The sequence below is a fragment of the Micromesistius poutassou genome (genome assembly GCF_964030765.1).
Source record: "Micromesistius poutassou genome assembly, chromosome: 23".
Taxonomy (NCBI): Eukaryota; Metazoa; Chordata; class Actinopteri; order Gadiformes; family Gadidae; genus Micromesistius; species Micromesistius poutassou.
Window position 1 is genome coordinate 7021741 of NC_140293.1, and position 14411 is coordinate 7036151.

A 14411-nucleotide genomic window follows, 5' to 3' on the forward strand; every position below is an offset into this window, starting at 1 on the left:
TACATCTGGACAGTGGCACGAGAGGGCTGGTCTGGCAAATGCAAGCGTAGTAGATCACACTCAAAGTGACCATTTTTTATTCAAGTTGCATTTCAAATCACCGCGCATCAAAACTAAATTGCACTTTATCTTTTGTTGCTGTTGTCAAACAAGCACATATTTTAACATGACATTAAAATACTACTGTACATATATCAACCTACATTCAATGCAGAGAGAGAGAGAGAGAGAGAGATTGTTTTGATACGTGTAAATGTGTGAGATTGATGTTTGTATGACCTTTAAAGCAGATGAGTGCCCTCTACGGTATACGACTAAGTTACAATAAGAGCAGTAAAACCACAGTAAATGAAGGCTACTACGTTATAGGGAACCTTATTGGGCCTTATCCATGTCCCCTGGGTGGTTAAAAAACCTGAAACTTTCAACTCGGAAATATTATAGACCGCTGGTTGAAAATAGTAATGATGATGATGATGATGATATCACTGCCACCGGAAAGGAATGCCTGTTGGAAACCAAAATGGCTTCCTTTAAGAACGTGTATCGAAAAATAAATAATGTGTCACCTAAAATAGTGAGACAATCATAATGCATATGCACACACACAATATATTGAAATGGTTTGGCTGCGATAAGAAATAACGTCAGGAGCTACGAAAAAACGTTATCTGCTTGTTGTTTCTCCTAACACACATCAGCTAACAGATAGCACGCTAACTGCAATCAGATGCCCTTTCCTCTGTAGTGGAACTACCAAACATGAAAACATCGTATGAACATGAAAACATCGTGAAAAAACGTCACTCTGTCACACTTGCATAACACACAACGTTCATAGTGACACATAGCGGCCCATGTTTCACTTTTGCCCCTTGAGTGAATGAGTCAACAATATTTGCGTACTTAATGTATGTTTTGTATGTCTGTGTAAAAGTGTGACTCCCATGTATGGGAATATGGAAGTAACATATTCAGGTTTTAGTGAAGAAAAACATGAAAACATAGCATGATAGCATTGTTTTGCTCCACCTGGCATGGAATGTAAATTAACTGGCCAAACTAAAGGAACTGTAGTTTATAAAATGCAGGTTGCAAAAAATATCTCATTGAGATATTACAAATCATACATCTGTTGGCACGGTATGACCTACAACAAGGAAGAAATCATAGAAAAAAGTTGCTTAAAAGACACATTTCAGAATGTTAAATTCGGCTACCTCTACCACACACGACAACTCATCTCAGCTTCACTATTCTACACGTGAACAAAACATTGTGATCTCATTGCATATTCTTGTTGATATCAGGTCCAACCTAATGTTAAATAAAGCAGTTATCCAATCGGTTCAATTCTGCAATGTGCTACTGCATTCAAATCCTAACAAATGGATACAATCAGGTTTTGCTTTCCATTAAAAGACACACCAAATCTAAGAAAACAACAGTGTGTCAAAACTCAAATTTAAAAACTGTATCAACAATCATTTGATACAAGACATTTCGTAGCAAACTAGAAGCTTACTTTGCTATGATGCTGTGTGTGTATGCGTATGTGTGCGTCTATGTGTATGTCTGTTTCTGTATGTGTCTGAATGTGTGTGTGTGTGTGTGTGTGTGTGTGTGTGTGTGAGAGTGTGTGTGTGCTCCTACGCTTACAATCACTTTTTCTACATCTACGTTAAATCTACGTCCATCTACGTTAAATGCGACGCTTGTGTCTGCTCACTTTATCAACACGATATCATGATAATCGTCGGTTGGATACGGTTTCTGCGATACGCTGGCGTATTCGACAGCTTAACGTAACATAGTGTCAGTTCCTGGTTTCAAAGGTGAAATCCCAGTGATCCATCTACCGCCGGGGGAAACTAAAACGATGAATGCCATTATGAGTTTGGTCTTCATACCATGATAAAAAATATATACTGTTGTGTGTTGCGAGATTTTGTCAATATCCACCTTCCCTTTCCGTTGCAAAGAGACTTTACCGTGTTGAGTTGAAAGCTATACAGAAATCAGTGTTTGATAAAGTCAGTGCATCTCCGCCCCCCCCCCCCCCACCCTCCCCCAAACACTGTGGCACATTTTACATAGCAAGGGTTATACACGGGCTTCTGTTGAAAACCCCTTTGAATAACTCCAATAAAACAATATGAAAACAATAATACACGTTGTTCAATACAAATAAAGGAATGAATAACTAAAGCTTGAGGCACCGAAGGCTATGATACAGACCGATATAAACAATGAGTAAGGGCAATGAGAGTCAAACGAGAAAGAGAAAGAGAACCAATCCGCTCTCCATCCTCACTCCAAGCCGCCTGCTAGCAATCTAGCTTGCTAATGGTCAGGGGGGGGGGGGGGGGAGCTCCAGCCCCCCTTCACGGACATCGCCATGCCAACGATCCGACAAAGACACCCCCTTGGACACATGTCCATGTTGGACGATCCTCCCCTTGCCTCCCCTCGATGGTCGACAGTTCCAGGCCCCCCTCGAGGTGGGGGGTGGGGGAGGAGGGGGGGGGGGGGTCGAGCAGCCACTAGGGGGAGCGGGTCCGTTCCCGTTGGGGGTGGTGGGGGTGGGGGTGAGTGGGGGGGGGGGGTGGTGTGGACCGCTGGGGAGCGACGGCGAGAACCTGCTGAGTCGTAGCTCAAACCAAAAGCGCAGGCCCCCGCCACAATAAAAGCGTATCAATAAATGGGCCGTCCGTCTCTCGGGATGGAGGCCTCAGGCCACCAGCCAGGGCGTGACTCCCTGGGGGTGAGCAGGACGGGCGGGCCGAGAGCAGAGAAGAAGAACACAGAGTTACCCATCGAGTGGCCGCCGGCTTCCTCTGGCGGCGGCGGCGAATGTTAGTGATTGATAGTTTTGTTGCTGTTGTTGTTGCTGTTGTTCCCGAAGCCACATTGAAAACCACACGACTGAGACATTGTATACAAGACATGGAAACACTGTGCCACACGTTTACAGTACTCATGCTTTAGTGCTGCGGAGGGTGAGAGTCTTGTTGGGGTCTTTATTGTCGCGTCTCTCAGGAGATGAGTTTGCATGAACGGACGGCCGGGGCGGGCGGGGTTGACGTCGGGTCAGGAACGACCCGTGAAGCTGAACACACACACACACACACACACACAAACTCCAACTGCCCACAAAAAAACACACCTTGCGCATGAGGTTAGGGAAGCCAGCCTTGATTCCGTCCCCCCCCCCCCCCCCCCCCACCTCCACTGCTGGTCCCAGGCAGACCCAGTCTTGTGCCATGCAGTGGACCGGGACCAGGGATGAGTTCCACCCCCCCCCCCCCCCCCCCCCCGCCACCCACCCCTACCCACCACCGGAGCTGAACTCCTCGAACACAACGTGGGTGTGAGCGAGTGTGGGGGAACACACACACACACACACACACACACACACACACACACACACACACACACACACACACACACACACACACACACACACACACACACACACACACACACACACACACACGTTCCCCCCCCCATCTCGCGGCATGTTGAGTAGAAGAAGCCCAGGCGGTGAAGTCCGGAGTTGTGTTGCTGTTTTTGTCGGTGATGTTGTTGTCGTTGCTGTGTCTTTGCACACGGATTTGTATATATATTTTTTTGCTTTTTCTTTTAGACATTTTTCTTCCCGTTGAAAAAACCCCCAAAACTATAAATACCATACAGGACTCATTATTTACAAACTCCATGCGACTCTGATTAGAGATTCGATCACTGCAAGACAAAAACACAAAGAGACACACAAGATGGAGGGTTGAACACGGACGTGGATATTGTTGCTCATGACTTTGACAATAGGACAGCAGCGATACACTATCAATGTCTCCACACGTTGTGAGTCGCACACAAGTACAAACTAAGCAGCATGCAGGGTTTTAGCAGCGTTTGAGTCGTGTGTATGTGTGTGTGAACCCAAATAAACCCACATTAGCATTGCAAATTGTGTCCTGTTTTTCTCCAGAAGAAAGATGATCTTGTGTTTGTGTTTGCTCTTGACTGTTCTTGTGAATAATAATGGTTGTGTGTCGCTCTCTCTATTCACCGAATGCTTTAAAAGTCTCTCAATGGGACCTTACCTTCTGCCAGCACCCAGGCATGGGCAGTCCGTCAGGGCCCTGGGGAGCACACAGCACGGTGGGAAGAGGAAGAGGGAGTAGAAGAAGTTTGGATTAGATGATCAGGAGGTGGAGCAGTGATCCATCCAAACGCATACAACCCAACGTTTAACCAAACAGCGACCGGCTAAGTGGTGGTTTTCCATGTTGCTCTGTCAATATTCATCCAGTGAAAATGTGGTTATTTACACTCTTCAGATGAAGGTGTTTAGACAGCAGCATGTAATAACACTTACCCTTGGCTGTGGCTAAGGCTGTTTAAAATCAAACATTACTTTACAGGGCAACAGGATCATGCAGATGAGCGCTCAGCACAATGTAAATCATGCGGTGCAATTCTGTCTTGAAAATTAAAATTATATGTAAATTAAAATGAACAAATGTGTCCATTGGGGCGCTGAAGTGCCAAATCTAATAATTTAATGTACAAAACAAAATGCAGTTCAGAGGTAGGGACTTGTTTTGCGATATTTGAGATGTGTTTGCGGTGCTATAATTTGAGTATGATATAATCGTCATTGTCCGTACAGGTTCTCCAAGATCGTTAATGAAGATGACACACCTAATGTCAACTGCCGAAAATGATTGAACACTTCCATGCATTCTATAAAGCAATGTACCTCACACACACACACACACACACACACACACAACAAATAATGAAAACCCTCTAAGAAAAAAATTAACTCTATTCCATGTCTCTTCTTCACGTGCTGAGGTCGTGACTTGTGGTGGTTTATACCACTGTGGCACATCCCGTGGGGGTCTGTGGTCTGGCCCAATTGGTACGTAGAGGGGGAGGAGTTAAAAGAGGGGGGGGGTGTAAGGGGCGTGGTTATCTCAGGGGGTCCAGGTATCTGGGTTAGCATCGAGTTAAAGAGGGGGGGAAGAGTAGTCCTTAAGGAAACAGCAAAGGGGACAGGATTTAAGGAGAGGTTGTAGTAGTCTTGGTTGTTTTTAAGAGGAGGAAGGATTGAATTAGAGGAGAGGGGACTGTTTTGAATGCGATAAAATGATATTACATCAAACCGCATCGTACGCGGCGGTCAAAGTCTTTCCCTTTGCCTGATGTGATATCCAATCTAACGTGGGCTGCTTGCGGTCAGAGAGTTAGAAAGAGATTTGGGGAATTTTGCATCAAGTTTTCTGCAAAGTCAACAGTGTTATAGGCATGCATCTGTGGAGAACATGCATCTGTGGAGAACATGCATCTGTGGAAAACATGCATCTGTGGAAAACATGCATCTGTGGAGAACATGCATCTGTGCGCCTTGCAAGCAAGCAAGACAGTAAACAACAAAGCCGATATCAAAAACAGCTATCAACAAAAGACGTGCGTTTGATGGGCTATGTGATGACATGGTTTAGGAACGCCACACAGTGAGGCCCTGCTGGGTTCACTGGTATCAGCAGCAGTGGAAAAGTTAAATGGCATGCATGGTTGGGTGGGTGGGTGGGAGGTGGTGGAGGAGGAGGATGCAGAAGAGGAATACTGTACCAATTGGCATGGGGCGTCCAGCCCGTCCAGACCTGGCTGCCCGGGCTCCCCCTTGTCCCCCTTAAACCCCCGGAAACCCTGTTTGCAAAGACCAGCTGGCAGTGTTACTGAGGAGGACGGCTGAGGCAGGGTACGGACCAAGACAGGAGCACCCCTGGGGGGGGGGGGGGGGCTCGGCACACACCCCGGCATCGCGCCCACCATCCCCTCACCAAACGCCCACACGCACCAAAAGGTTTTTACGGTTCGGGTCAGCTTTCATTGACCGGATTTGTACAGAACTTTTGATTGACACGATCTCAAGACGAATCAGCTCTTAAGGCGTGGGTCTCTGGGTTCAGGGGCAGCGATGGGGCGGGGTGGGGGGGGGGGGTGCCTAGTCCCCAACTCAGGGTTGCTCCTCCTTGCCCGGTTCGACACGCCCCTCTCTCTCTCTCTCTCTCTCTCTCTCTTTCTAGGTTCTCCCTGCGTTCTCCCTACGTTCTCCCTACGTTCTCCCTGCGTTCTCCCTACGTTCTCCCTACGTTCTCTCTGGGTGTCTCGGAGGTGTGTTCCAGCACGCGGCCGCGGGACGTACCAACGGGCAGGGGGCGTCTAATCCGGGGGCGCCCTGTTCGCCTTTCTCCCCCTTGGGCCCCTTTTTGCCCTTCTTTCCTTTCTCCCCCTGTGGACACAACGGCTCCGTCAGGGCGGGGCGACGGCACATGGGGGGGGGGGGGGGGGGGGGCGGGGACAATGCTAGTAGGAAGGGGGGGAGGGATTATAGACAGCCAGTCAGGAAGTCAGAAAGGGAAGACAGGGGGCGGGACTTGTTAAAATTGGGCGGAAGGGAGAGACCGGATTGGCCACGGTAGGCTGGTGGAGGGGTTTAGTCAGAGGGGAGAGGACTGCAGGGCTGATAGTCACCAGAGGAGGTGTCAGGAAGGAGGAACGGGGTGCAGGGAAGGCACCTCCAGAACAGCAGAGGACGTTATTGACATTTCAAAGTAAGGGCATCACAACGACCGAATCCAACACACACGAAACAAGGTGGCCGTATAAAGGGAAGGCTTAAAAGACCAAACAAGATATTCATTTGTTTACACTTAAGACTACGATTTAAATAGGTAATACTTAGATCAATAACATACATAAACATTTACACGTTTACTTCGCAGTTCATCACAGAGTTGGATTAGCAAATGAAATACTTAAAAAAAATCTAATACTTTGTACAAATCAACGATTCGGCTTTGGTCAGAACAACAGAGAAGAAGGGTTATCGGGTAAACATGAAACACATCGCTAAAGAGTTAGAGGAACTTCAGGGGAGAACGATGACAGAGGCACAAGCAAGGAGAGGGTTAGGGATCAGGACGATGACAGGGGACACCCGTCGGGTGCCACGGGCATGCAGTGACACGGATGCACAGGTGAGTAAACACTGCCTGTTGTCAATGGACTGCTGCACACTAACCAGTGCCTGGCTCTGAGCGCTACGCCCGTCCCAAGGAGATAACTCTGGATGCTTTTGGGATGTGATTTGGCAGAAATGTGATGGAAACCTACTGAACGGGTGATGTATGTATGTGAGCGATGTTGAATTGATGAATTCAGGATGACCTTTTTACCTTGAGCAATAATCATCCTAGTTGATCAATAGACACATATACTCCCCCCCCCCCATCCCCCTCCCCAAGCCCTAATGTCAACCTGTGCCTGTTGAAAACATATGTTAGATATTTAGATACTTGTGTTTTTTTCTATGCATAACCTGTACTTAGGCTGCCCCAAAGTGTATATAAACGTTTGCTTCCCCAAAGGTTCACTCCACATGTGTTTGCTTTTTTATTTATTCACCCAAGTGTATCTGATCCGATTCTGTCACTGCCTCACTCGTCCATTGACATCAGTGCTGAGCTGTCGTGTTAAGGGTTAGACAAGCTCACATGGCGCGTCTAGCACTACCTTTTCTCCTCTCTCCCCAATGTCGCCTTTCTCTCCAATCAAGCCCTGTCAAAGCACACCTCGGTTAACCTCTCACAGCACGAGGACCGGCTCTGAGATGGTGAGCTGATCAGATGTGAGCGAGTGGACAGGATATGAAATATAGCAATGTAGTGGTGAAACGACACAAAAACGTTGCCGCTTTAAATGACACATATGCTACAATATTGCACAGGTAATTTGAGTGTATCTTAATGTTTGTTTAGCATACTTGAGCATCGCTCATACAAACGTACGTTTATCGTACGTTTTTACAAAAATACTCACATCCAAGCCTGGAGTTCCGGCAGATCCCTAAAAAGAGGCATAAATATGAATTATTATACAAATAAATATAAATTGTAGCATGGCTTCAGTCCACAGCACCTGCTGTCAGAGTGCCTAGTACATTTTTACAAGTTATCGTGCCTGATTAAGTGACATGCGTTATCTTTCTAAACATGACAATACCTATACTCCAACCCTAAGAGTCTAGGTGTCAGAATCCGATATTCCTACTCATTACTTAACCGTGTGGCCGCTAAGTGAACTGCAGCCTACTCAAGCTAGCACTGCAGTGTGAGCTACGTGGTTTGAGAAAATAACAATCATGAACTAATGCTGGGAATAATCACAAATAAACATTAGTCATCACCTAAAGTTTATTCTGAGAATTAGTTTTATCACAGGATATTAGGTTCATCACTTGATGCCTTTGTCCCCATAAAACTGTCCCGATTCAAATATAATAGAAATCAGCCCAAAGGCTGTTCTGCGCATGGAAAGTGTCAGGGAAGGACTCATTTTATAAGTGTGATACAACCTTTTCATATTTTGGCAATTTAAAGCAATGTAAAAACATCTCTCAAATTCATTTTAATGCTAAATCATCTTCTTCATAGCTTTTGGGAAACATTCTAATAAATCCTCGTGGGACAGGTGTATTGGGCGTGAGGGGGACAGGTGTTGCTCCGCTCTCAGGACCAACTTACAGGTAGTCCGTAAGGTCCTCTCGGACCGGGCTCTCCAGAGGCGCCTCGTTCCCCCTGCACACAAACAGAGCCATGTGTAAATGTGCGGTGACAACAACAGCAAAGTGATACAGAGTCAAAGATGTGCAAAAATGTGTATAGATGCAATTCTTCACATCGGAGTGGATGGCTGGAACGCTTGAGGCTGAATCACTTGCTCAAGAAAAGTTTGCGAGTGCAATATTTGCTTCGCTTTGGGTGTGAACGCACCTTTACAGCGACACAAACATTACCGCTCTAACCAGATTCAAACTCAAAACAATACACCACAAGGGGAGTCATTCAACTCATTCCAGAGTCTTAGACAAATAAAGACCAAAAAGAGAGTTGTTATTTTAGGAAAACAAGCGAACAAAAGTATGTTGATAATTAGCTCCGTCTATTTCCAGTTCTGAGTTGGGCAGATGAGGAGGATGGTTCAGAAAGATTTCCACTCAGCAACTGTACATAAAGTCATTCAACAGTGCACTGCCCCGCCCCAAACATGCAAACACTGGAGCAAAACAAACTAGAAAAACCCTTTTCTTACAATGTCTCCCTTAGGCCCGGCGGGTCCGGCTGGGCCTGCTGGTCCGTCCGTTCCCTGCGAACAGCATCCACCACAACACGTCACACCAGGGGACAGAGACACAGGCCAGTCCCCAACAGAACCCCTCCAAGGTCCCGAGAAGGACACCTTCTCAGGGTGGAGGGGGACTATGACAGCAGCACAGTAGCGTCGCCACAATATCTCAAATGTACACAAAGGGCGCAAAAGACGCATTTATTGGTGTTATCCGTTCATGCTATGGACACAAAATACGTTTACGATATGCGGATGTTGTTAATGTTGTGTTAGATAAGGAGCATGGTGAGGGAGGGTCTGAGATGTATCGTCGTATGGGCTGAACACAACGCACTGAACTCAACGTGAACTCAACATGAACATGTGACCTCAACCTGAACTGAGTCCTAGTGCTGTAACTCGTTCTACTGCAAGCTGTCCATTATGTTCAGGGGGAGGTTTTTTTATTGTTGTCTTTTTATCCTTGGACACAAAATGATCCAGTGGGATTAAAAGGTGACTCGGACTTTGGCGTGGGGGATGGGTTTCACGTATGATAACGTACTCAACAAAAGTTGAATACACTCGTATTCGACCAAAGTCATGGCTGCACAGACAAAGAATGACCGCTGAACCGCTGAAGGGATGGCTGGCAGAACTGACCAAGAGCTGCAAAACTTAAACAGCGACAACCTTCCCCTTTGGGTCAGCGTAGCCCCCCCCCTTAAGAGGATGCGAGGGATGGATGGTACACACTGTTGGCATGGCAACGACACAAAGAGGCTGAGGTGAAACCGAGGTGGGGGGGGGGGGGGGGGGGGGGGGGGGGGAAGGGAGAGCGGAACGGGCGAAGGGGAGGATGAGGAAGAGGGAGAGGATGTCAGGAGGTCAGGGCTGAGTGGGGGGGGGGGGGGGGGGGGGGGTGGATGGAGGTTCTGATCACATGACACTCACCCCGGATCCGGGCTTGCCGTCCAAGCCAGACGCCCCCTGTTTGGTGTATGGAGGTATGTGCGTGACATGGGGACAAGGCGGGGATTAGTAACCACGGAGACGCCACGTCGGGGAGAACAGACACTTATTGGCCGTTATTAGGACATCAACAACAACATCAACAACAACAACAACAACGATAACGCAACAACACAGTACACAACTATCGGTTATGTGAGGGGGTGGGGGGGGGGGGTGGTTAAACAGTCACACACCTATGATCACACAAGGACACACGCACGCGCGCACACCAATGTAACACTGAAACACAACAGGTGTGAGAGATGGGGGGACGGGGGAGAGGGGTGTGGTGGGGGATACATCGGGAGGGTGGTGTGTGTGTGTGTGTGTGTGTGTTGGGGGAGGGGGGGAGGGGGGGAGGGCGGGGGGGGGGGGGGTCAGTGGGGCAGGACCAGTCTACTTACGGGCAGCCCCAGGGGCCCGCGGTCCCCCTTGTGTCCACCCTCACCCCGGGCGCCCTTGGCCCCGTGCAGCCCGCCGTCGCCCTGCAAGGGGGGGGGGGGGGGGGGGATTACGCCACAACACCAAGGGCTGGTGGTACTGGCCTAACCACTGGTGGTACTGGCCTAACCACTGGTGGTACTGGCCTAACCACTGGTGGTACTGGCCTAACCACTGGTGGTACTGGCCTAACCACTGGTGGTACTGGCCTAACCACTGGTACGCTAACAACCGGTTAACCGACTCAAACCCTTAGGCCTTAAGGGAATGTGGAAACTCTAGTCCAAACCACTTAATACACTTAATGCACCTGAATAAAGCATTAAGTAACATTAGCTCATGCATTAATAAAGAATTAAGTAACATTAGCTCATGCAGTAATAAACCATTAAGTAACATTAGCTCATGCAGTAATAAAGCATTATGTGATGTTAGTTTCTGCAGTAATCAACCATCAAGTGACATTAGTTCATGCAGTAATAAACCATTACGTGACATAGTATATGCAGTAATAAGCATGAACTAACAGTTAATTAACTGTTCACTAATGTTCCAGTAATCATTTACTAATGCTGTTTGTGTAAACTAAGGTAATGGTGCAAAGGATTGGAAAAGGTCAGTGCAACCAGAGTAACTTAAAGTAAACAAGAACTGTCTGCCATATAAAAAGCAAGTCATATTGTCATGTGTGCACCGCAGGTTCCTGTTATGTTGCATTTACATAAAGCCGCTTAGCCGCTTAGTGCAGCGTAATGCACTAACTTCTCCCCGGTATTATTGTGAAGGCACTTGCTGTTGGCACGTTTCAGCGTGAACCTTGCCCTGCCCTGACTGTCTGGTTTGGTGAGGCACAGCCCAGTCTAGACCGCCTCAGACCGGTGCAGCCCAGTCTAGACCGACTCAGACCGGTGCAGCCCAGTCTAGACCGACTCAGACAAAGCAATTCTGGACCACGAAAGAAAAGGAACAATACATGAAGTGAGTTTACCTTCGGTCCGGGGAAACCATGGGGACCCTGAAATCCAAATGAAAACATGTTTTAATATAATGTACAGAATATGATGTAACATGGTACAGTTGGCTCATCTCAAATCACCGGATGACTTTTTAGTTTACCCGGCAGAGCCATGATAAACACGGTGTCAACATGATGAAAAGAGGTCACATCCGAGTGTGGTTGATGTCATTCATGAGGTAAACAAAACAGGAAGCGAGAAACCAGTTTTCCCTCAAAGGGAGGTTAATGTTTAAGGTAAGTGTTTCCACCTCCGCCCCTGTTGAGAAACAGCCCTGGAACTCTGTGACCTCGCCCGCTGTGTCCTCATACGGGCGTGGCAAAGAACCCAAGTCAACACGAACCCCCGTGGCCAATCAATGCTCAAGGCAACGTGCGACTGAAAAGACAACGACAAGGTGCACCCCAGACAGTTATTCTCACCATGGGTCCTGGGGGCCCGTGTGGCCCCAGCGGTCCCGGGGGGCCGGTGATCTACAAAACAAAACACAAAGCACAAAAAAACAAAAAACACATTACGATCGCATTTTGATGTCGACACATCCTGATTCATTCTGAAGGAATATGAAGTGACTAAGGAGTGAAGAAGGAGAGCTCTGATGGGAGTGCAACGTTGACAACGCTTTGGTCGGCGACCGGGAGGCGTTGCTAAGGAGGAGGTGTTGCTAAGGCGGACACGTACCGAGGGGCCCTCGGCGCCCGTCATCCCGGAGTCTCCCCGGTCCCCTTTGGCCCCGTTGGTCCCCTGAGGAGACATGAGGGACAGGCACGGTGGGTCATCTCACTCGGAGGAACGCACGGGTCCGGCAACACAAGGCTAGCACACATTCCTGCACGCGCACACACACAGGCGCACGCAGCGACAAAGGCACGCTGCGTGCACGCACGCACACACCGATGAAGGGATGCACGCACACACGCACACACACACTGATGAAGGCACGCACGCACCAATGAGGGCACGCACGCTGCATGCACGCGCACACACACACACACACACACACACACACACACACACACACACCGATGAAGGCACGCACGCACACACGCACTAGTGGACAAAGGCACGCACACACGCACTAGTGGACAAAGGCACGCACACACACATGCACGCGTACACACACAGGCACGCGCTGTTCCCATTTCTCTAAACCTGTATAATTTAAACTATGAACATGACAAACATGCTCGTTCAAAGTCCCCTGAACAGCGTGATGTGAAGCAGCAGCATGTCCCAACATGTTTAAATATTAAACACGGCTCGCGTGTCTAAAGAGGGTTCTTACAGGAAGTCCTGGCAGGCCGGTGGTGCCCTTCTCCCCAGACGAGCCGGGCATCCCCATGTCTCCCTTGGAACCCTTGTAGCCCTGAGGGGTGGGGGGGTGGTTACACATATTACAGGAACACACAAGTATGGCACCTTATCAAGCCCGCAATGTCTTTTGAGTGGGAGTGGGTGTGGAGGAGTGAGTGGACTCTGGGGCTGGGTGAGGCCGCACACCTGTTGGGCGTTGAGTAATCAGTGTGCACGGGTTACACCACCACACCCTCATAGCTAGATAGACATAAACTTTACTGTCTGCATGTATCAACAAACAAAATCCAACCTTTACACTGAACCGGCTTCACCACACCACACCCACCCTGCGTCGTGTGTCGGGAGGAGCCCAGACTAAGCCTCATGTGCACATGGCTACAGTGTCGTTCTAAGCGCTCCTTTGACAGGCCGCAGATCTGCATTTTCAAACGCTCCGTCTGTAAAACGAATGACTTCAGACTCACCCTTTCACCGTCAAGTCCGGGGAGACCGGGCAATCCTTGATCCCCCTAGACACGGAACATGATGATGGTTAGGGTTATCAGGGGACTCCATCTACAGCCACACATTTAGAGAATATATAGTGTGCAACATGTTATTTAGTTATTATATTATGATTAGGGTACTCCATATCTATAGCAACACATTTAGAGAGATTTCAAGTGTGCAACATGTTAATAAAATTATTATTATGATTATTAGGATATTCCGCATCTGTAGCGACGCATCTAGAGAGAAGTGTGCAATGTTAAGTTATTACATTATGGACAATTCCCTCATCAGTTTCACTCCGTCTCACCAAAACAAAATGCACGAGGGAAACTGTAGGAATGAATTGCACGTATATTTCTCCATCATTAACCCAGCAGTCCTACTACGCTACAGCAGGACTGCTGGGGGGAGACGTCACAGAGGCTGGGCAGGAACCCGACAACAGCAGGGGGGGGTTTGGTTTCTAGTACAGAATAATCAGCATTGGCCTCAGAGGATGAAGAAGGAGATTTGAACCAGCGTATTTCTACAATGGCCGGTCTACACAGTGTTGATTTGAAAGCTTTTTCAATCTTTTTTTTTTACAGTTACTACAACTGATGGCCGAATTTGTGTTCGCCAATCACACGCTTACAGACGCCCTCCGGCCACCCGATTGGTCGAAAGTAGAAAGTGAAACCAGATCTGAGCTTGTCAACCGCCAGAGTTCAGTTGGAAGTCTGACACTTCCATCATGTGTTTACCTTCAGGCCCTGCGGTCCCAGGGGCCCGGGCGGACCTGGGGGGCCCTAGGGGAGCAAACAAGAGACACTTAGGTTAGGACCGACACAAAGACAAGACGCACAACATGTACACACGCGGCCGTCACGCGGACAGGAACACGCCGCAGTACGACCGCGGGACCGGGCGACAGCAGCTCAGGAGGTAGAGCGGGTCGGCTGGTCACCG

General features: G+C 48.4%; 1 protein-coding gene across 1 annotated transcript in view; it reads right to left on the bottom strand.

Annotated features, from left to right (window-relative positions):
- Positions 1–3592: 3592 nt before the first annotated feature.
- col25a1 (collagen type XXV alpha 1 chain) overlaps positions 3593–14411 on the bottom strand; it is a gene marked incomplete at its 5' end in the record, with an annotated part of 45280 nt that continues 34461 nt past the window's right edge. The window contains 15 exons of the mRNA XM_084487536.1: positions 3593–3744; positions 4107–4145; positions 5644–5721; positions 7591–7635; positions 7897–7923; positions 8601–8654; positions 9169–9222; positions 10138–10173; positions 10602–10682; positions 11627–11653; positions 12077–12127; positions 12336–12398; positions 12940–13020; positions 13436–13480; positions 14207–14251. Of these exons, the coding sequence (XP_084343662.1) occupies positions 3742–3744; positions 4107–4145; positions 5644–5721; positions 7591–7635; positions 7897–7923; positions 8601–8654; positions 9169–9222; positions 10138–10173; positions 10602–10682; positions 11627–11653; positions 12077–12127; positions 12336–12398; positions 12940–13020; positions 13436–13480; positions 14207–14251 (729 nt within the window). The 3' untranslated portion in view covers positions 3593–3741. The remainder of the gene's footprint in view (positions 3745–4106; positions 4146–5643; positions 5722–7590; positions 7636–7896; positions 7924–8600; positions 8655–9168; positions 9223–10137; positions 10174–10601; positions 10683–11626; positions 11654–12076; positions 12128–12335; positions 12399–12939; positions 13021–13435; positions 13481–14206; positions 14252–14411) is intronic.